The sequence below is a fragment of the Chaetodon auriga genome, chromosome 6 (genome assembly GCF_051107435.1).
Source record: "Chaetodon auriga isolate fChaAug3 chromosome 6, fChaAug3.hap1, whole genome shotgun sequence".
NCBI lineage: Eukaryota > Metazoa > Chordata > Actinopteri > Chaetodontiformes > Chaetodontidae > Chaetodon > Chaetodon auriga.
In genome coordinates, this window is record NC_135079.1 from 22,096,431 (window position 1) to 22,118,017 (window position 21,587).

At 42.0% G+C, this 21,587-nt stretch overlaps 1 protein-coding gene and 8 non-coding genes across 10 annotated transcripts; all 9 read left to right on the plus strand.

Annotated features, from left to right (window-relative positions):
- Positions 1-1,270: 1,270 nt before the first annotated feature.
- ska1 (spindle and kinetochore associated complex subunit 1) lies at positions 1,271-7,392 on the plus strand. 2 transcript variants are annotated; one of them, XM_076733647.1, is made up of 7 exons: positions 1,271-1,385; positions 2,397-2,482; positions 2,596-2,711; positions 3,058-3,152; positions 4,647-4,781; positions 6,311-6,480; positions 6,727-7,392. In XM_076733647.1, exons 2-7 carry the CDS (start codon positions 2,401-2,403, stop codon positions 6,873-6,875), a joined length of 747 nt encoding a protein of 248 aa, XP_076589762.1. In that variant the 5' UTR covers positions 1,271-1,385; positions 2,397-2,400; the 3' UTR covers positions 6,876-7,392. The 2 variants fall into 2 exon arrangements, with proteins under 2 accessions (XP_076589762.1, XP_076589763.1); XM_076733648.1 differs by having other exon boundaries at positions 1,307-1,375; positions 6,727-7,305.
- Positions 7,393-8,894: 1,502 nt separating this feature from the next.
- On the plus strand, positions 8,895-8,966 carry trnap-ugg (transfer RNA proline (anticodon UGG)). Its single transcript has one exon. It is a non-coding gene; the product is annotated as a tRNA-Pro (tRNA).
- A 715-nt stretch (positions 8,967-9,681) lies between these two features.
- trnap-agg (transfer RNA proline (anticodon AGG)) lies at positions 9,682-9,753 on the plus strand. The gene has a single exon. It is a non-coding gene; the product is annotated as a tRNA-Pro (tRNA).
- A 1,495-nt stretch (positions 9,754-11,248) lies between these two features.
- trnap-ugg (transfer RNA proline (anticodon UGG)) lies at positions 11,249-11,320 on the plus strand. Its single transcript has one exon. It is a non-coding gene; the product is annotated as a tRNA-Pro (tRNA).
- Positions 11,321-14,337: 3,017 nt separating this feature from the next.
- Positions 14,338-14,409, plus strand: trnap-agg (transfer RNA proline (anticodon AGG)). The gene has a single exon. It is a non-coding gene; the product is annotated as a tRNA-Pro (tRNA).
- A 641-nt stretch (positions 14,410-15,050) lies between these two features.
- On the plus strand, positions 15,051-15,122 carry trnap-ugg (transfer RNA proline (anticodon UGG)). The gene has a single exon. It is a non-coding gene; the product is annotated as a tRNA-Pro (tRNA).
- Positions 15,123-16,347: 1,225 nt separating this feature from the next.
- Positions 16,348-16,419, plus strand: trnap-agg (transfer RNA proline (anticodon AGG)). The gene has a single exon. It is a non-coding gene; the product is annotated as a tRNA-Pro (tRNA).
- A 3,087-nt stretch (positions 16,420-19,506) lies between these two features.
- trnap-agg (transfer RNA proline (anticodon AGG)) lies at positions 19,507-19,578 on the plus strand. Its single transcript has one exon. It is a non-coding gene; the product is annotated as a tRNA-Pro (tRNA).
- Positions 19,579-21,160: 1,582 nt separating this feature from the next.
- trnap-agg (transfer RNA proline (anticodon AGG)) lies at positions 21,161-21,232 on the plus strand. Its single transcript has one exon. It is a non-coding gene; the product is annotated as a tRNA-Pro (tRNA).
- The last annotated feature ends 355 nt before the right edge of the window (positions 21,233-21,587 follow it).

The window sequence follows — 21,587 nt, forward strand, 5'->3', positions numbered from 1 at the left end:
GATAATAGAACGCCACGAGGAAGTGTGTTTTCAATAATGATTTTTAATATTGGGTGAGGTATAGGGAGATATTTGTGCATAGATGATGGGACCCTGTGGAAAAGAGGTAGGAAGGTTGAACGTGGTGGAACAGTTGCTGGTAACAGTTAAAAGAGCTGCAGAAAAGAAGAGGTCCAAATGTGTTTATACAGCGAGGAGTTGAAAAGGAGTGTGGTCTGATGCTAGGCCCACCTCTACATATCAACAGAAATGTTAATAAGCGTAAAAAGGTTTTAAATGTGAGTGAGGAGCTCACAGGTTTGCTTTGAAAGCGATAGGTTCAGTAAAATCAGTTCTGGATTATGGGTGTGTGGCGAATAGGTCAGCATTAAAGGATATGAAGTGCAGCTTTTAAAACAACATGTGTGCCAGTGTTGCAGGTAGGCATGGGAGAAATGCCGCTGGAGTCAAGAAGACAGCGAATTATGATGATATGTTCTGTGAATTTACGAGGACATAATAACCGTCCAACAGTAAGTGCTAATGAGCCATGCTGGGAACATGGAAAAAGGCCAACAAAGAGCCGTGGTTGGGTTGTTGAAACAAAGACGAGTGAAATGGTAATGCTGGAGTTCCTCTCCACCTGTTGTTCTGCCTGCTATACATCCTATACATCCATGCCACAGCCACAGATACATCTAAGCCTTCTTGAACTGATAAGAGAGAATGTGGGGGAAATTGTGCAGTCTTTAATTCACACATCAGAAGGAATTACTACAGTTATTTACAGATTTATACAGAGAGTAAGACAGGTAGAACAGCAGAGGCAGTAATAAGATATCTTTTCAAGAATAACCATTAGTTGAGAGTGCAGGGTCTGGAGGACGAAACAGGAAAGTGGAGAGGGTTATAACAAGACTAAGGAGAGGTCATACGGGTCTCAATGATTTATGTGATTGAAAAGCATCGTAATACAAAGTCTGAATATTGTGGGGAAGAAGAAACAACCTTAAATTGTATTGCCAGGAGCGTGATTGAGAGAGAGAAGGTTTAAAAGAACACCTCTACTGTTCAGGATTAACAAGAATAATCAATAGAATTTGATCATTTTTATTTATTCAATTTATTTTCTTTTTAAATTTAATCATTTCTATTGTGTTTATTGTTTTGACGCTTAGAGAGAGGGTGTATCATTAGCTCAGTCCAGATCAGTGGGTGGCGGTAATGCATCTGAAAGTTGTTTACAAACCTCCAATAAAGAAGAAGGAGAAGAAGAAATCTATGACGTACAGTGAGACAGCGCGTGCGCAGAACGTTGCGTCTTGTGTCTCGCTTCAAATTCAGATTGAACCGCGAACGCAGCACTGAAGAGGAGCAACGGTGGTCAACAGAGGACGTAAGGCAGTGTAAGTTAACTGAATCAGTCCGTGTATTAAAAGCACCACCACACACACACGCAGAGCAGTGTCAACCCTGGGGTGGAAGGCGTTTCCCTCTTTTATTGATACAACTCTGGTGTCTGTTATTAGCTGCTAACAGCGTTAAAGTAGTGCTCTCGAAGATTTCAGTCCAGGATTTGGTGACACCTCCTTGATGGTGGCAACAGCAAATGCGGTTTAATAATACCGGTCACATAAGTTTGTGGGCAGCAAAAGTAACTACTGTCGCATTAATAAAGAAGTCAGACATTAATGGGCCTTTTTTCCATCATTCTGTGAGGAACCGTGACCTGATGAGCAGCAGTTAGCGTCCCTGGACTCCATCAACACTGCAGTCAGCTGCTAGACTGATTTTCATCTCCATATTCGACTAGCTTATCACAATGCACTTGTTGTACATTTATATTTAGATGAAAGCCTCCTTTTGAGACGTGTTTGTAGTATACAGTCTTGTATAAACAAAGTATAATCAAAAGTATCATTAATTACCACTTCAGTTGCGCAGTATACATTATTTATTTACGTGTAATGTTACATTTTCCAGTCAGAGTTGTTAAAAAAGGCTATGTAAAAGAACATATTATGTATTCTGTAAAGCATACTGAATTTTCTTAACTGGAAACAGACTCTGGGCAGAGGCAGCCGATGGTTCTCCATCAGTGTTGATGATCCTCTCCTGTAGTACACTGACAGTACAGAAGTATCCATCCAAAACAACAAATACATACTACTCTTTGTTTAATCAACTCTCAGAAGATGATTTGCTATTCATGGGTCTGATAATGTTGTTAAGCCCTGTCAGACGTCACAGAGGGAGTCAAATGTGACTGGCGTTTTGGAATGCACATTTTTGTGGAGCGAGCAAAAAAGACAGAAGGTGGTCTCCATACACCGGGGACATATTTCTTTTGAAAAAACACGAAAAAGTGTATTTTGTGGCTGTTTTTTTTGAATCAATTGAATGTGTCGGCCTTTCAGGAAAATGAGTGAGCTGGAGGATGTCAGCCACCACATTCATGACAGGATATCATCCTTACAACGCTTGCTGGATCTGTCAGTTGCTGGTATGAGAGTGATTTATGTGGGTCCATTGGCTTCTGTTTCATTATTGTGTAAAGCTAAAGCAGCGTGTCATTAAAGGTGTCATTGTGTTCTTTGTTTCTCTCTCCGCATTTAGAATTACCTCAAAATAAGATGAAGAAACTTGGACAAGAACTCTTTGCACTCGAGAGACTTCTGGAGGAGTTTGAACAATGTGTTGACCAACAGAAAGAGCAACTAAAGCACCTCAAGGTAAACTGGGAGCCTGTAGTTCGTGCAGCTGATGCTCATGTAAAATCAACACTTCATACAGCTGCTAACAGTGAATTCACCCAGCCACATTAACATTAACCTAGAACCTAATCAATACTGGATTTTTATCCATATATTATTCTGCTTTTTTAATCACACACGCACACACACAGATAAGTATCTGCTGAATGTGGTTATTAAAGAAGTCTGACTGACATCTGCAGTAAGTGGGACATTTGAGAGTATAAATTCGTCTCGTCAGTGCTCTCTGGTGGATAAATGGAGACACTGTTTCTAAATGACTTCAGAAGTACTCATTGATGAAGCACATTTGTTTGTGTTTCAGGAACTTGAGGAATCATCCCAGAAGTATTTGGGGGATGTCCAGCACATGAAGGACAACATACCTGCGCACATGCCCAGGAGGAAAGTCCCAGCAAAGTGAGAATAAATGAGGCTTTATTTGCTTTATTTTTCTTTCAACAGAACATTGGTCATTTTGTATTTTGAATAGAATACAAACCTATGATTTTGTACTGTGCCGACTGGCCAGCAATAGCTTCCAGATTTGTGTACTTGCAGTAAGTAGATCAGCCAATCTGTACAAACTGCATCACTTGTATGTAGTTATTAATCTAATGCAATGAAGACCTTTAATCAAATTACAAATATAACAGTGCTAAAGACTGCAAGGATTGAAAGGACTGAATGAAAGTTAATAGGCAACTTTTTGATAATTGTTTAAGTAATTTTTCGAGCAAAACATTTGATGTTAACAGTTTATTCAAATGTGAGAATTTGCTGCTTTTTCTAGTTTTAATATTGTAGGAAACTGAATCTCTTTGGGTTTTGGACTGTTGGACCAAACAAAGACATTTGAAGACGTCAGTTTGGACTCTGGGATGTTGTGATGAGCATTTTTCACAGTTTTCTGATGTTTTAGAGACCAAACTATCACTGGAGGAAATTACTAGCAGATGAATCGATAATATAAACATTCATAAGTTACAGCTCTTCTAAATCCTGAAATTTAAAAATGGCATTGTGTTTACAGAACAGGACTGTACTGAAACAAATCCTCAGTAGATGCTTAAAATGTAAAAAATGACGTTCAGTACAGCCAAACTACAGAGAAAGTATAAACCAATTTTTACATTTGTCAAGCTGCTTTTGGAATAAGTTTAGGTCGCTCAAAATCACTAATTTGCCTTTGAACGTTTTACAGTCTGGATAATGTGTAAGGTGTTCTATCTTCAGTTTAAATAAGGGGAAGCTCCACAGAAAAAAATCCCTTAAGCCCCAAGAAATCCTTCATCCAGGACAGACAGACAAGCAATAGATGCACAGAGGACACATAGATGACAGTAAAATCACAATATGAGAAAGAGAATTTCAGTTGTAAGTAAATAAAATACACATTATATTCAGAATATTAGATTAAGCGCAATACGCGAGAGCGTGAAGGTGTTTAGAGTGAAGACTTTGGATCAGAAAGATGTCAGATAACTTCCAGGAGCTGGTAGGACACAAAGTCTTCAATCATTCCCACTGAAACCTGCAAAGAGTACAGATGAAAAACATGGAAATAATCTGAATAACATCAGGATGTGTTAAACAGCTGCACACTCAGTATTGGTGTTTGAATGTCAACATTGCACACTGTGAATCGACCTTTGTGGATCTTTGCAGGGTTTGTAAGTGCGTCTTTGTCTCTTTACTTAGCAGCATGAACTAGGAACTGTTTATGAGGGTAAATCTTATCTTCCAAAGCTTATCTCTAACACAGAGCAGAAGCTGCCTTCACAGCTCCTCCCCAGATTTTTCCCTCCTTTTTTAACTATCCTTGTATCCAAACACACAGTACCATGCCAATAGAAAACAACCCTCAGCTCTGACTGACTGATGTCTCCTCTTCAATGTCCTCTCATGTCACAGTGGAAGTGAACCGTTGAACCAGAAAGAAGCAGCAGATGTTCAGCCAGCTCAGCTGGAAAATGTCAAGAAGACCAACAAGAGCGTTATCAGAGAGATGGAGTTTATCACTCTGCCAGAGTTTGAGAGCATCCCTCAGTAAGTGTCATCCTTCTAGTATCCAACATGACATGATTATTGATGTTGTTCATGATGTTTTTTGGACATAGTGTTCATCTATTAGATAAGACAAGGGGTATGAACATCACAATGAAAGCCACGGTGCATTATTAATCCAAGTAATTTAGCAATTCTGAAATTATTGTAAGACCTTGGACTTTTTTAATTCCTGCAGTCATTTTTCAAAAGATGCTCAATCAGCTTATAATGTTAACCAAACACCACATTAATCTAATATAGATCCAGTGTCAGAGGTGAAAAGAAGTCTGACCTTGAGCTCTCGTTTTCAGGTTGTGTGTTGTTTCTGACAAATTCCACCAATTCAGATCTCAGCCAACCTTTCCTAACTGTACATTAACCACCACAACAGTAGAACAGCTGCACTCGAAAGGACATTTTATTTATAGAGTTTAGGAGCAGTAATTAGCCTGGCTGTCAACACTGCTTAACAGGACTAATTCAGGGCGCAGAATATTCTGAGTGGAGCTGAAATGATTTGTAACGGCCCTGGGCTTGGATTAGCAAGACTCAGCCTCAAACTAATGCTGCGTGGCTTATTTTTCTTCCAATCATCTCAGGCACTGTGGAAAACACTGTGAAATCCATGAAAAGATTTACAGAAATATCAATATGTATCTATAATTTCCCTCATTAGAATTAAACACAGTAAATAAGATGATTGACAGGGACTTGAATAGAATTATTTAAATTAGTCACCAAGTTAGGATGTTGTTGAATGTCCCTGTAGTTCAGATGTCGAGTGGCTAAAACATCTCTCGATGAGGTTACAGACTGATATGAGCTAAATTCAATCAGCTGCACAGCTGTCCACATTCAGATACATGACACAAGAATTCAACAAGTTCAGACACAATTCTAAAATTATTCCAAATTGGAGCATAAATACGTTACCCCTCAATGCATCACCCACCACCCAACATGCACATAAAAGCAAGTGGTGCTCTTATTAGATGGCATTGCATGTTTATAATGCAAACAGATGGAGCGGAGAAATATTTCCATCTGTTTGAATGAGTGAGTCATCCCGACAGTACCTGTAATAAAGACCACTTTACGCACCTCACTCTGCTCACCAAGGGTTCAGGATTTACGCAGTTTCCTCTTATTTTCATCTCAGGATATGTTGGCGTTTCTTGCCTGTTCAGTCCTCCGTGGTCGCCGTTTGATGACTCAATAAGCAGCGGGTGGTGAAGTGGCTTATTAAAGTGTTCCTCAACATCTGCTTCTCTCTGTTTCATGCAATTGTAAAATGAACATCTTTAGGTTTTGAACTGTTGGTCAGACAAAACAACACATTTAAATTGACCATCTGGGGATCAGCAGAGTTGAATGCTTTCACTCTTTTCTGACATTGTTTGACCATACCTCCGACTCTACATTTTAAAGAGGAGGGGGTTTCGTATTGCCAAGAGATCACTTTTGTGTATGTGTGTGTCTTTTTTAAGCTTCATGTTGTTTTCTAAGGCTGAACGTTGTGTGTCACTCAGGTACATGAAAGGACGTGTATCATATGACCAGCTTAATGCTGCGGTGCAGAATATTAACACGGCTGTAAAGGCTAAGTACAAAATCCTCCATCAGTCGGTGAAAACTCTCAACAATCATGCACGCAAACTGCGCCAGCGCTTTAAGGACCAAGAGAACAAAGACACCAAAGGTACAGACAGCAGGCCTTCGCTCAGCAGCTGACACTGTTTGTGACTGATGATTTGGATTATGCATCCATTTAGTGGGATGATTTGATGAATGTTGTATGTATAATGTGTATTTGTAATATGTGCAGCCCTGAACACCTTCACATCTGTAACATGGACATAAAACCATGCAAGAGGGCTGTTGTTTGCAGAAATCATGAATGCATACAAACAGCGCTGGTCTTACTTTGTGTTAAAATGTCTTTCAGGTCAGTATTTTGTGGTGGAGGATGATATCCGTGAATTTGCTCAGATAAAAGTGGACAAGCGATTTCAGGGGATTCTGAACATGCTGCGGCACTGCCAGCGCCTACGGGAGCTTCGAGGAGGGGGCCTGACCCGCTACATGTTGCTGTAACAGGACTCAATCAGACGCATTGTGCTTTCAGTTGGGTTTTTTTCATCATTATGCCTCATTATGCCGACTTAGTAGGCCAACAGAGTTTGTATATTTGCATATTTCCTGGTTAATTGTCACAAGGCTTTTCACAGACTACATGTTTGGAAGACTGCTTCGTGCATTGTGAACACGACACATGAGGGGTGTTTGATTTGTCAGTGCAGTCATATTGACCAGTAGTTTGATCAGGTTAGTGGCTTCATTGAGTCCATTGTATTACTGCACATTATACAAAGCAACAAGTGACATGTGTCCCTCGCAGAATGTGACAGGATTGGAGAGAGGCCGAATGTCCCGTCATCAAAATGCACTCACTTCACAGATTTACCCAGGAATATGCTGTCTTTGCCACCTGTAAGTGCACATAATACTGGACTGTGTACTCATGTATGTACACGGGTATAAATGATTCCAGAAGAAATAGGTCTTTCTTTGTTTTGTGTTGTCACAAGTGTCAAAAAAGTTCTGTATTTGTAAAAATAAAAATCAAAGAAAAGAAAGTCACCTTGTGATTGGTACCTTGAAAGCCTTATCACTCACATTTTGAAGCATGCATGTTTACACATGATAATTATGTCGACAATATGAGAAATGCATTTTGAGATATTTAAAAAAAGGAAAATGTGTTAAATGAGGACAGCTTTTCAATGTAGTTATAACATCGTGTGGAGGTCCTGCCAGAATTACAGTTATTGGGCAGGTTGACCTTGAAATAAAATGCTTTAATTCCTTTTCTCTTTTTTCAGGACAAATGTCATTTCTAAATGTTGTCAGTCCTCCAGCTTTAGGAAACACGTCAGGTTTAGAATAAGACTTATGTGTTGTTGCTATTTTGTTATTCGTTCTCCTTTCAGGACTTAAACGTGTCCAGAGTCAGGAAGTATCACCGCCGACCTGTCACACCCAGGACACGACCTGTTCCAGCTTCTCCCCTCTGTAGGGTGTTAAAGAGGTCTGTACAACAAAACAAGCAGACAGAAGAACAGTTTCTTTCCACAAGTCATCTAAAATCTCATTCAGTATCAATAACCCTCTGACACCAAAACATCCACTCACTTGCATTACAGAGTAGATTTTCACAGTTTAAAATGCACCATTTTTAACATGCACATATAATACACTGTCAATATACATGTATGTACTGCACATGATGATCCACTCCATATACAGTATGTCCATTCAATATTTGCTTCCTTTGTGCTATTTGTATTGTTTACAATTTAGTATTCTGTATTCAGTATTCACCTCCTTTATTATGACACGATGAATTCATCAGGTGGCTTTGGGAGTCACATAATTAGTTCCATGGAGATCATCTGTGTGGAGTCAAGCGGTTTCAGTATACATACAGCTGTATTTGTAAAGTCCAGGTTCTGGTGAATTCAAACCCGCTGCTTCTAGTTGAGGTTAAATATTGACACCTTGGTGCAGTCTTTCAGTCAGCCCTCCAGGTCTGTCTGTCCCACCTTCCTCTCTGGGTTTTGAATCTGGTGATCTGAGTTCAAGTCTTGGTGGAAACCTGTCTTTTCCAACCCTCTAAGTGTGAAATATTCTTAATGGTAGAAGCATGAGCAGAAATACCATCATTTTGTCTAAATTTTGCTTTAGTGTGAAAAGTCTTGACTGGCCAGCTCACAAGTGGAAACTGAACACAATAGTAACGATGAACTTTTACACTTGATGTATTTTGCTCACTCTTAAACATCTTCAGAGCATGCATAAAACTCAGAATGTTTCTATAGGGCAGTGAGGAGTGATGATTCACTACTTCCTGCGGAGGCTCAGAGGCTTCAAGATCTGCAACAACATACTGCAGATGTTCTACCAGTCATTGGTGGACAGTGCAATCTTTCATGCACCAGAGGGCGCTGTTGGACTGGATAAAATGTGGATCGCTAAGTTGCCACATCACCAGTTAGAAGTTCAACCACAGGTCTCCACAGCATGCAACTACAGCTGTGAACAGCTGTGTATGTCGGCTCGTTGGTCTAGGGGTATGATTCTCGCTTTGGGTGCGAGAGGTCCCGGGTTCAAATCCCGGACGAGCCCACTTTTAGCCTCATGATGGTGTCGCCCACAAACTTCACATCAGAGTTGTCTCCATGTCTGGAATTGTAGTCATAGGTGTACAGCGTGAACAGGATGGGGATGAGCACGCGGTCCTGTTGAGCACTCGAGTGGAGGAGGTGTGACCACCAATCTGACCAGTCTGGGATCTGTGTGGTGCCTCAGCACAGAGTTGAGCATCAGTTTCACAGGGGAGATTGTGTTGAATGCTGATCTGAAATCAACAAACAGCATTCTGATTCAAGTGTTATTTTCAAGGTGTGTGAAGACTAAATGGAGGGCAGTGGAGACTGCATCCACTGTGGATCTGTTGGTTCTGAATACAAACTGTTGAGGGTCCAGGCTGGCTGGGATGTTTTCTTTGATGTGCTGGAGAAGCAGTTTTTCAAAGCACTGAAGATCAAACTCTAAACTCAAACTACAGCTGTGGACAGAAAGCTCAGTAGCTGAACTCTCTGGAGACATCAGTCTTTTCAATTTTCATCAATCTTCTGTGTGCCAACAGCTATCAGTATGAGTGCTTCTAGAGTTCAGTGTTTCATGTCATGAACAGTCAGATGAACACATAATTATGACCACCAGGGGGCGCTGTTGGACAGAATAAGATGTGGATTGTCAAGTTGCCACATCACCCGTTGGAAGTTCAATCACAGGTCCTCACAGCATGCAACTACAGCTGTGAGCAGCTGTATACGTCGGCTCGTTGGTCTAGGGGTATGATTCTCGCTTAGGGTGCGAGAGGTCCCGGGTTCAAATCCCGGACGAGCCCACCTTTTAACCTCTGGGGGTCACAGAAACCTGAGGAGCAATACTGCAGTTTGTTTCTGAAAGAAAATGTGCTTTACATGACTGCAACCTGTCAAATAGAGAAGTGGTTAAACACAGACAGAGAAAGCAAAACGTGAAAGAACGTTAAAACATTTAAATAGACGTAGAAAAACATCAGACAAATCTCAGTGTACGTAAGTTTTTAAAAGCTTTTTAAACTGAGTTATCATAATGTGAAGACATTATGTAACATTTTGATGAATGCGTAACTTTAGATTTGCTATCGACCAACACAGTAACTTACATCCAACACCAGAAATTTATCCCACATAGAAATTGTGGAAATTGCCTTATTAGAATACAGAAGCTGTGCCTCCCTCTGTAAGTTAAGGCAAGAAGTCTATCAACAACTAAAATCACCAAAACTCACTGAATTTTACATCGATTTTCAAGCTGTTCATTTTGTGACAAGTTTAAAATGAACTTAACCTACGGAATTAGTTTCGCAATATGTGCAACAATGACACATTTTTTAACCTGTATGTTATGTTATAGTGTCACTAACCTGTCTTTGGGTGCCACTGTGCCGCTCATGGGCTGCAAAATGAGGCTGGACTGCTGGTCATTAGAGAGAAGAGATGACTTCATTACGGAGAAGTGGACGGGCTCCTCCCCTCCATTCACCATTCAGTCTTAAGTGCAGTTCTGTATTGACTAGACACACCTGCCCACACTGTAACACCACCACCACCACCAAAGGCTCGTCCGGTGACAACAGTGGCTGATGCATAGCGCTTTCCTTGGCCTCTCCAATATTGTTGGCAGCCATCATTTCTGCTCAATGTGGATCGACTTTCATCAGAGAACAGCACTGAGGCCCACTGGTCCCTCATCCAGCGCAAATGCTCCCTGGCCCATGCAAGACGATGACGCCTGTGCCTAGTTGCGTGGTCAGGTACCCTTGCAGGTCATCTAGCATGCAGACCACGCTGATGTAAACAGTTTTGAATGGTCTGACGTGACACTTGGGTGCCCCTCACCTACCTCAAATGTGCCTGGAGTTGATTGGTATTCATCATCTTGTTCCGCAGGGCACTGTTCACAAAGAAGCGGTCATCAGTGTGGGATGTGGCCAAAGGATGTCCACTTCTATGACCTTGATTTCTAGTACATGAGGTTTGTTTTCTTACTGATGGTTCGGGCTGTGAAGAGTAATCTGCTGTTTGATTTGTTCAGGCTGACTGTAGATATGTCTCCTAGTAGGCAGAGTGAAGGACATAATGGGATGTGGCAGCCCAGGAAGACAGATAGTGACTCTGTGATTTCTCTCCAGAAGTGATTAACAGGTGTACAGTGCCAGGATGGATGCATAATTACAACCATCAGAGGGCGCTAGATGGCACTAGATAAAATATGGACTGCCAAGTTGCCCCATCACCAGTTACAAGTTCAACCACAGGTCCACACAACTACAGCTGTGTGTGTTTGTATATGTCGGCTCGTTGGTCTAGGGGTATGATTCTCGCTTTGGGTGCAAGAGGTCCCGGGTTCAAATCCCGGACGAGCCCACCTTTAACATCTGGGGTCTCTGGGTTAACACTGGGGTCACTGAGGAGCAACAGCAACAGCACAGGGCTCAGGTAGAGAGAGTACTTGCTTGGCAATGGAGGTTGAGGGTTGGAGGCGTGGTGGCAGAAGCAGGTGATCTCACCGATCAGGGAGAAGCAAACAGTCACAAATAACTAATCACTGGCGACAAAACACTGGAGGATAATAGCACTAGGAACGCTGGTCATCTTGGCCAACTATACCATGGAGGAGCAGAAACAATCTGGTGACGAGTCTTCAGCGGTCCAGTCTTTATAATGCGTTGATGAAGATGAGTTCCAGCGCAAATGCTCCCTGGCCCATGCAAGACGATGATGCCTGTGCCTGGTTGTGTGGTCAGGTACCCTTGCAGGTCATCTAGCATGCAGACCACGCTGATGTAAACCGTTTTGAATGGTCTGACGTGACCCTTGGGTGCCCCTCACCTACCTCAAATGTGCCTGGAGTTGAGTGGCATTCATCATCTTGTTCCGCAGGGCACTGTTCACAAAGAAGCGGTCATCAGTGTGGGATGTGGCCAAAGGACGTCCACTTCTATGACTTCCTGTGACTCTTCCAGTCTTTCTGTATCTCTGTTGCAACCTGCTGATGACACTCTGTGACACTCTAAGCTTAGTGGGCACTTCCCTCTGAGAACATCCTGTTTGAAGCCTTGCAATGGCGAGGTACTGTTGATCAATTGTTAGGTGTCGTCATGGTCTCATGATGGACATGTGCATTCAAAAGTTTAGAGAAGGTCAAATAAAGTTTACCTGTTAAGGTTATAGTGCATTTTAGGTTCATCCTGAAATTTCACCCGAAAGCCGAATATCCCTAACTTTTTGTGAGTAGTGTATAAGAATGTGGTGAACAATTACTTTAAGATCTAGCCCATAACGTTAGTGGTGATTGTACATAGGACATATAGGAGGAACAGCGGTGATGATGGATGGGTATAGAGTGCCAGTAGTATATTATGTTATATACATGTGCAAGAGAAACAATATAATATCGTCCAGAATGATAGAACACAGAACTGTACAATTTACTTGATAGTAAATGATGCTGAGTCAGAGTCAGAGTCATGAGTCAGTGCCTCAGTGGTGAATGTCTGTAGTGCAAACAGGACACGCAGAGATGATGGTGGACTGGTATAAAGTGTCAGTGCAGTGTGGTCCTGAGATGTTATGTCATGTGGTGGAGAGCAGCAAGGTGTTCAGAGGTCTGAGGTCTACTTGGCTACTTGAAAGTGACGTAAAGATTGTGCACTTTCTCCTAAAGTCTGCTTCAACTAAAGTAATATGATGCATGGTTATATTGGGCTGAGAGCTTGTTTTTTTGTTTAAATAGGAAGTAATGTTTGAAAATAAAAATAAACCTTCCACTTATATATCTGTGAATTCAGTAACACATTTCTATATTCTTTTGTATGTTACTCAGGTCAGGATGTATTTTAAAAGCAAACTTGTGATGATGTGATATTACAGTTGTGCTAAATTAAATCAGCACTTTGAGGATACAGGAGCAGTTTCACTTTTAATAGACAGTATAATATTTATATTACCATGTACCATTCATTGGGTTGCTCCTCAACACATTTTATTTTCATTGTAATTTTAGATCATTGAACACAAGTGACTGCTGGTCATTAGAGAGAAGAGATGACTTCATGACAGAGAAACAGAGAAGTGGACAGGCTCCTCCTCTCCATTCACCAGATCCACTATCTGTTCCACTTTGTGACCTGTGCAGGTACACACACACACACACACACACACACACACACACACACACACACACACACACACATGCACAAACAAACGTCAACCAACCTTGCTCCACATCTGTCCTTAACCCATATACATAGAAATTCTAATCTTAACAAAGATCTAACTCTAAGCTGAACACCAAATCCTAGTGCTTTGAAAAATTGAGGACTGCCTCTAAAGACAGAGATCAGGGAACACTCTTAAACGAAGAGGTGTCGGTGGTTTGAACCCATCTCGTGAGCAGATTTACAGCTTTATAGTACAGAATGTTATCATGGCAGAGATCAGAAATTTGGTTTAAAATTTTGATCTAATGCAAATATAATTTTTCCCATTATTACAGCCAGTGATGGTTAACAGAGTTAAGGCAGTTTGTATTAACAGCTTGTTTATACTCATAAACTCAGAAAAACAGCGGTTTGTCCTGCCTGTATTGACTGCGGTGGCCCAAGTGGGGCACTGACTTGTGCAGGCGTGACATGAAGTACATACTTGCAAATGCACAAAAGCTTTAATTTACCATTTCTCATACATACTTCAGTACTAACATCACAGTATCTTCCAGTTTCTTATACTCGTGTATTTAATTTTTTTTATTTAAAGTTGTCCAAGAGGTGTTGTGTGACCTGGGTGGTCACATCCAGCACAGATAGGCTCGTTGGTCTATGGGTATGATTCTCACTTTGGGTGCGAGAGGTCCCGGGTTCAAATCCCGGAGCCCTTCATAAGATCACAGGGATCAAACTGACTTACTGTGTAGTGATGCCTATAGACAGCTCTAGAATATACATTAACTATAGTGAGAGTTGATGTATAAATGAGATGAGAGCAATTTCTATATATACAATATTAAACTCTCCACATCTGTTTGTCATATTTTGATGCAGAAAAGCTGGCGTATATGTGCAAAATGATAATTGGTCAATCCCAATGTGCACAACAGATCAAACTCTAAACTCAAACTACAGCTGTGGACAGAAAGCTCAGTAGCTGAACTCTCTGGAGACATCAGTCTTTTCAATTTTCATCAATCTTCTGTGTGCCACCAGCTATCAGTATGAGTGCTTCTAGGGTTCAGTGTTTCATGTCATGAACATATAATTCTGACCACCAGGGGGCGCTGTTGGACAGGATAAGATGTGGATTGTCAAATTGCCACATCACCAGTTAGAAGTTCAACCACAGGTCCTCACAGCATGCAACTACAGCTGTGAGCAGCTGTACACGTCGGCTCGTTGGTCTAGGGGTATGATTCTCGCTTAGGGTGCGAGAGGTCCCGGGTTCAAATCCCGGACGAGCCCACCTTTTAACCTCTGGGGGTCACAGAAACCTGAGCAGCAATACTGCAGTTTGTTTCTGAAAGAAAATGTGCTTTACAGGACTGCAACCTGTCAAATACAGAAACCTGTAGCAGTACATACAGCACATCACCACATTATTGAACAACAAGGTGCTGCAGATGTTCTACCTCTTTGAGGTGGCCAGCACCATCTTTTATGCTGCTGTGTTTTATACTAGACGTATAAGAACACGTTGAACAATTATGTGAAGATCTAGCCCATAATGTTAGTGGTGATTGTGCATAGTACAAATAGGAGGCACAGCCATGATGGTGGACTGGTATAAAGTGTCAGTGCAGTGTAATCCTGAGATGTCCAGAGAGGTTATGTCATGTGGTGGAGAGCAGCAAGGTGTTCAGAAGTCTGACAGCTTGGGGGAAGAAGCTGCTGCAGAACCTCTCTGAGCTGGTCCTGATGCTGTAAAACGTTTTGCCTGATGACAGAGGGGTGAACAGGCTGTGTGGCTCTCTTCAGTACTTTATACTTTACATGTTACTTTCTGAATATAGTAATTACATCAATATGGACTGCCAAGTTGCCCCATCACCAGTTAGAAGTTCAACCACAGGTCGTCACGACTACTGTTAAGATCTGTATACATCGGCTCGTTGGTCTAGGGGTATGATTCTCGCTTTGGGTGCGAGAGGTCCCGGGTTCAAATCCCGGACGAGCCCACCTTTAACATCCGTGGGGTCACAGGAACGTGAGGAGCAACAGCACAGGGCTCAGGTGGAGAGATTACCTGCGTTGCGATGGAGGCAGTGGTGGTAGAGGGTTGGAGGCATGGTGGCAGAAGCAGGTGATCTCACTGATCGGGGAGAAGCAAACAGAGTCACAAATAACTAATCACTGGAGAGGCAAACACTGGAGGATAATAGCACTAGGAACACTGGTCATCTTGGCCAACTATACCACAGACTAGTGGAAACGTCTTGTGACGAGTCTTCAGCGGTCCAGTCTTTATAATGTGCTGATGAGGATGAGTTCCAGCTGAGACGGAGCCAACTTCCAGCCACCTAGAAAACTACGCCCAGTCTCTGCCAAAAAAGGAAGCACACCAAAGTGCACACAGTACACTATATAACTGAGAACGAGCAACATTAGGGATAAACATGCGACCAGCAGGACCGTTACAGGGATCTCACTCTGTGTCTTGTGCCTCTTTAACCACCTTTTCTGTCTCCCATGTAGCTGCATCGATCACACATGAGGGAGGAGAAACAGCATCATCAGTGGTAGGTCATGAGGAGGATTTTAAAATTGATTATCTGGGGATGGGGATCCAGTGGAGCTTGTAGAGGATGGAGGTGATGTGGCCACAGGTCCCGGAGTGGATGAACAAGCGGGTGGCAGTTCCTCTTTGGCTCTCTGCATGTATTGGAGCTTATTGAGTATTTTAGTTGCGGCAGTCCAGACGAGAGGTGATGAAGGCAAGGATGAGGGTATCTGCAGCTGTGGAGGAGAGGGATGGCTTGAGGCGGGCAATGTTCTTGAGGTGAAAGAGGCTGTTTTGGTGATTTGTTTAATGTGCAGGTCAAAGGAGAGGGCCAAGAACTGAACCTTGTGGGACGGCTTGTGGGGGATTTGCAGTTATTGATGGAGATGAATTGAAGTCTGAATTTAACTCCCACTAGAACTAGAACTCCCAGAGCAATTTTAATATATACAGCATTAAAAACTGAATTCTGGAGACATCAGTCTTTTCAATTTTCTTTAATCTTCTGCGTGCCAACAGTTACCAGTATGAGTACTTTTCATCAACAGTCAGAGGAACATATAATTGCGACCACAAGGGGGCGCTGTTGGACTGGCTAAGACTGTGGACTGCCAAGTTGCCACATCACCAGTTAGAAGTCCAACCACAGGTCCACAAGGCTACTGTTAAAATCTGTAGATGTTGGCTCGTTGGTCTCGGGGTATGATTCTCGCTTAGGGTGCGAGAGGTCCCGGGTTCAAATCCCGGACGAGCCCACCTTTAACCTCTGTGGGTCACAGAAACCTGAGGAGCAAGTCTACACTTTGTTTCTGAACGAAAATGTTGTTTACATGACTGCAACCTGTCAAATACAGATGTTATAAAACAGACAGATAAAGCAAAACAGAGTTGCCCTTCTTATTGTACCGCTCTCCAGCCTTTCCGCGAATAAGCTGCTCTCTGTTACAGCCAAAATTTTGACTCATTCAGTCAAGAGCACCTGCTGCCATTTTTCTGCACCCCAGTCGCTATTTTTTGGTGCATAGTTGAGTCGCTTGGCCTTGTTTCCATGTTGGAGGTATGGCTTTTTGGCTTTAACCTCCTAAAACCCGAACTCTTGCATGGCATGCATTTTTAATGTCTTTGGGTGCGAGAGGTCCCGGGTTCAAATCCCGGACGAGCCCACCTTTAACCTCACAGAAACCTGAGGAGCAACAGCACAGCTGAAGGTATGGAGGCAGAGGCACTGAGACTGGAGATGGATGCGGCTGATCTCGCTGATCCGGGAGAAGCAGACAGAGACATGAATAATTAGTCACCGGCGACAAAACACTGGAGATGCAAACGCTGTACGATAATAGCACTAAGAACACTGGTAACCTTGGCCGAGTATACCACATAGTAGCAGAAATGTATGCTGTGTGTACACAGTACATGCTGCCACAAACTCCTTTGTGCCCCAGGTCATGTTGGAGGTGGGGACAGACCACTCGCTTTTATTTTGGCGGGATGCAGTTGAAGCTGCCCCTGTGCAATCATATAACTGAGAAAAATAACAGAAGGTGCATGAATCTCACATTTCTCGGGTTTGGCATATAGTTTGTTCTCTAGGAGACACTGCAGGACTAGACGAACATGTTGGATGTGTTCTTCCACGGACTTAAAAAATGAGAATGTCGTCTAGATCGACACACACAGATCTATTTAACATGTCATGAAGGATGTCATTGAGTGTCTGGAATACTACAGGGGCACTGGTCAACCCAAAGGGCATGACGAGGTATTCAAAGTGTCCAAGAGGAGCATTGAAGGCGGTTTTCCATTCATCTCCTTTTCTGATGCTGATGATTTGATAGGCCTTACAGAGGTCCAATTTAGTGAGTATGGTAGCCTTGCACAGGGATTCAACTGATAAGGAGCAAGGGGTTTTTGTTCTTAATGGTGATATCGTTGAGTCTTTTAAAATCTATACAGGGGCGCAGTGTCTTGTCCTTCTTTTCTACAAAGAAGAAGCCTGCTGCTAAACGGGACAATGACAGTCTGATGTGAGGGACTCAGAGGTATATTTTTCCATGCCCCCCCCTTCTCAGGGCTGGATAGATTATATAACCTAATGAGGTAATTTGGCCCCAGGGAGTAAATCAATGGCACCGTCATATGATCTATGAGGAGGCAAAGAGAAGCCCTTGTCTCTAGGGGTGTGATTCTCGCTCCCGATATTGTATTTATACACAATAAATCCTGGACGAGCCCACTTTTAACCTCTTGGGGTCACAGAAACCTGAGGAGCAATTCTAGATTTGTTTACAGAAACCTGCACCAGTAAATATACAGTAGCACCTCACCAATGAAAGAATACTTTTTCAAAAACACACCAGCAAAGCACGAACTAAATGCTGTGTTTACATGCATACATTCATATATCTTAACATATAGAAACACAGTGAACAATTACGTGAAGATCTAGCCGATATTGTATTGTACACAAATAGAAAAGGACAAACAAAGCTAAAAAGGCAACATGTGTCTTAAACAAGTCTTCAAATGTGTCCCAGGGTCCTACACAAACAGACACGAGGTCAGATGACACAGAGGAAACACATTTAATATAAAGTGGATACGTCAAGTTAAACACTACCACCACAGGAAAATTCTGAATAGTGAATAATGGGAGTCAGCTCTACTTCCTGCAGAGGCTCAGAGGCTTCAGCATCTGCAGCAAGATGCTGTCAACCCTTCCCATTTTTCCCAGGATTCTCCCATATTTTACCCTTCTCTCCCGCTGTCCTCCTGTTTGAATATTATCGCGGAAATCTCAAGGATTCTCCCATATTTTCAACCTCCCTACAGCCAAAGAGGAAGAAGAAAGTTAGAGGGATGGAGTATCTGGCGAAAAAAGTATCTCACCAAATGGAAGGAAGTCAGTCATGCATCTTGTAAAATATGCCAGACAGATTTCAGTGAATCACATGGAGGGAACAGCAACAAGTCTGCCAAGCATAAGTGCACCTAAGAGACGCAGAAACACGCTCCACCAATGACTGTATTTATTCTTTCTCTGCCATTACTTGCCAGAAGCCTCTCTCAAAATCACAACTGAGGCGCAACGTTTAAGTGATGTGTACAGATCCTTCAATGATACATAAATGAATTAACTGCTGAATCTATATGGCTTCTTGTGTTTTCATTTGTATAAGGCAGGGATGTTCACAGCATTTCACTTTCAACCATCAAATTCTGACCACCTGACTGTAGTCACTGAATGTAGGAACTGGTTGACCCAAAATCTTGATATTTTGAAGCAAGTGGTTGCCTAGTTGTGATTTTAGGATTCACTGTGTGTCTGTGACAGCCCACACCAGGGCACTGGAAAATTTCCATTATTTTCAACTCCCAATTTTGACAAGTATGGCTGGAGCATGAGGGCAAGAGATGCTAAAATGCTCAATATCTGGTCTCTCTGGAGACATTTTGCACACCTTACTGCAATTTACATGCTTGTATGGAGTCAAATACTTAAAAGAGCAAACTTTTATGTCAGTATTTGTGTCTAACATTTGTTTTTGCACTACTCTTTGTACCATGTGGTTTGGCCATGTACTTCTTTGTGGCCATGAATTCTTCACCTTTCACATAAAGAATGCATTGTCAATCTTCTGTGTGCCGACAGCTATCAGTATGAGTACTTTTAGGGTTCGGTGTTGCATGTTATGAACAGTAAGATGAACACATAATCACGACCACCAGAGGGCGCTGTTGGACAGGATAAGATGTGGATTGTCATGTTGCCACATCACCAGTTAGAAGTTCAACCACAGGTCCTCACAGCATCCTACTACAGCTGTAAACTACATTTATGTGTCGGCTCGTTGGTCTAGGGGTATGATTCTCGCTTAGGGTGCGAGAGGTCCCGGGTTCAAATCCCGGACGAGCCCACCTTTTAACCTCTGGGGGTCACAGAAACCTGAGGAGCAATACTGCAGTTTGTTTCTGAAAGAAAATGTGCTTTACATGACTGCAACCTGTCAAATAGAGAAGTGGTTAAACACAGACAGATAAAGCAAAATGTGAAAGAACGTTAAAACATTTAAATAGACGTAGAAAAACATCAGACAAATCTCAGTGTACGTAAGTACAAGTAAGTTAAGTAAGTTTTTGGGTGCGAGAGGTCCCGGGTTCAAATCCCGGACGAGCCCACCTTTTAACCTCTGGGGGTCACACAAGCATGAGGCGCAATTCGACAGTTTGTTTCGAAGGAAATTTGTGGTTTACATGAATGCAACCTGTCAAATACATGATAGTAATTACATTGCTCATCACATTGACAGAGGTGTATACATTTTCCATAGAAATATTACAATTATTACGTTTTTCCAGTGTGATACACAATATGTGTGGTATCCCTTAATCTTAATTACATTAGGTTTGTTTTCTTACTGATAGGTCGGGCTGTGAAGAGTAATCTGCTGTTTGATTTGTTCAGGCTGACTGTAGATATGTCTCCTAGTAGGCAGAGTGAAGGACATAATGGGATGTGGTAGCCCAGGAAGACAGATAGTGACTCTCTCTAAAAGTGATTAACAGGTGTACAGTGCCAGGTTGCATGGATATAGCTATCCAGGCCATTTTGTTTGCAATTTGAACAGGTTTCAGATAAAAATTAGTTGATAATAGGTAGTTATTTAGTGATATTATTACGTACATATATGCAGAATGGATGTTAATTAACTGAGCTTGAGGGAGGAGGTTCAATGTCAGTGGCCTTAATGTTACATTTTGTTCAAATGGACAAATTAAGTTACAGATATTCCAGAAACTAATTTCTCAAAATGCTATACTTGTGGACCAAGTGAGGCAATGAAACCAGCATATTGTTATGGAGGATGTGTTTGAGGTGTGTGATACCTTTTTCAGACCATGTGTGGACATTAAGTGGATGCTTATTGCTCAAAAACTCAGGCTTGTTCCAGCTGGGAATAAAATTAGATGGTGCAAAAGTAGTGTTTGTGATTTTGTGGAATTTCCACCAGGCTGTCAGAGATGCTGCTGTTAATGTTTTGAAACAAAGATAGTGTTTAATAGACTGACTGAGAAATGCTAAATCTGAAATCTGAATATCTTTCCAAACTGTTTTACATGTAGCCCTGAGTAATCTAACTGATTGGGATGGATTCATTTGAATATGTACTGAAGTTGATTTGCCAGAGAGTTGCCAGTTTGATTCTTGGTGTCTTGTATTTGTGTCTAACATCTGTCTTTGCACTACTCTTTGTACCATGTGGTGTGGCCATGAATTCCCCACCTTTGACGGAAACAAAGCATCGTCAATCAGCATGAGTGCTTTTAAAGTTCAGTGTTGCATGTCAGGAACAGTAAGATGAACACATAATTGCAACCACTAGAGGGCGCTGTTGGACTGGATAAGATGTGGACTGTCAAGTTGCCACATCAACAGTTAGAAGTCCAACCACAGGTCTCCACTGCATGCAACTACAGCTGTGAGCATCTGTATGTGTTGGCTCGTTGGTCTAGGGGTATGATTCTCGCTTAGGGTGCGAGAGGTCCCAGGTTCAAATCCCGGACGAGCCCACCTTTACCTTCTGGGGGTCACACAAACATGAGGAACAGTTGTACAGTTTGTTTGTACAGAAACCTGCACCAGTAAATATACAGTAGCATCTCATCAAATGATTGAACACAGCTTTACAAAAAAAAAAAAAAAAAGTCACAAATCTGCAGCTATATTTGGACCACTTTCATATGTGGCTTTAGATCTTAAACTGTTTGATTGGAATGCAGCCTGTCAGATCACACAATGACATTGTGACATCCATTGTTTTAAATGCCACACTCAAAATTCAACAGCATATATGTACTGTAGATCAGGGGTTCTCAAACTTCACTCACGCACAATCGGTGATAGCAAAGTAATATGTAGTCAATT

Excerpts from the sequence above, each read along its gene's own strand:
- ska1 (XM_076733647.1), top strand. The coding sequence starts at position 2,401 with ATGAGTGAGCTGGAGGATGTCAGCCACCACATTCATGACAGGATATCA. Across the intron at positions 2,712-3,057 it reads AGCAACTAAAGCACCTCAAG|GAACTTGAGGAATCATCCCA; the intron begins GTAAACTGGGAG and ends TTTGTGTTTCAG. Across the intron at positions 3,153-4,646 it reads AGGAGGAAAGTCCCAGCAAA|TGGAAGTGAACCGTTGAACC; the intron begins GTGAGAATAAAT and ends CTCATGTCACAG.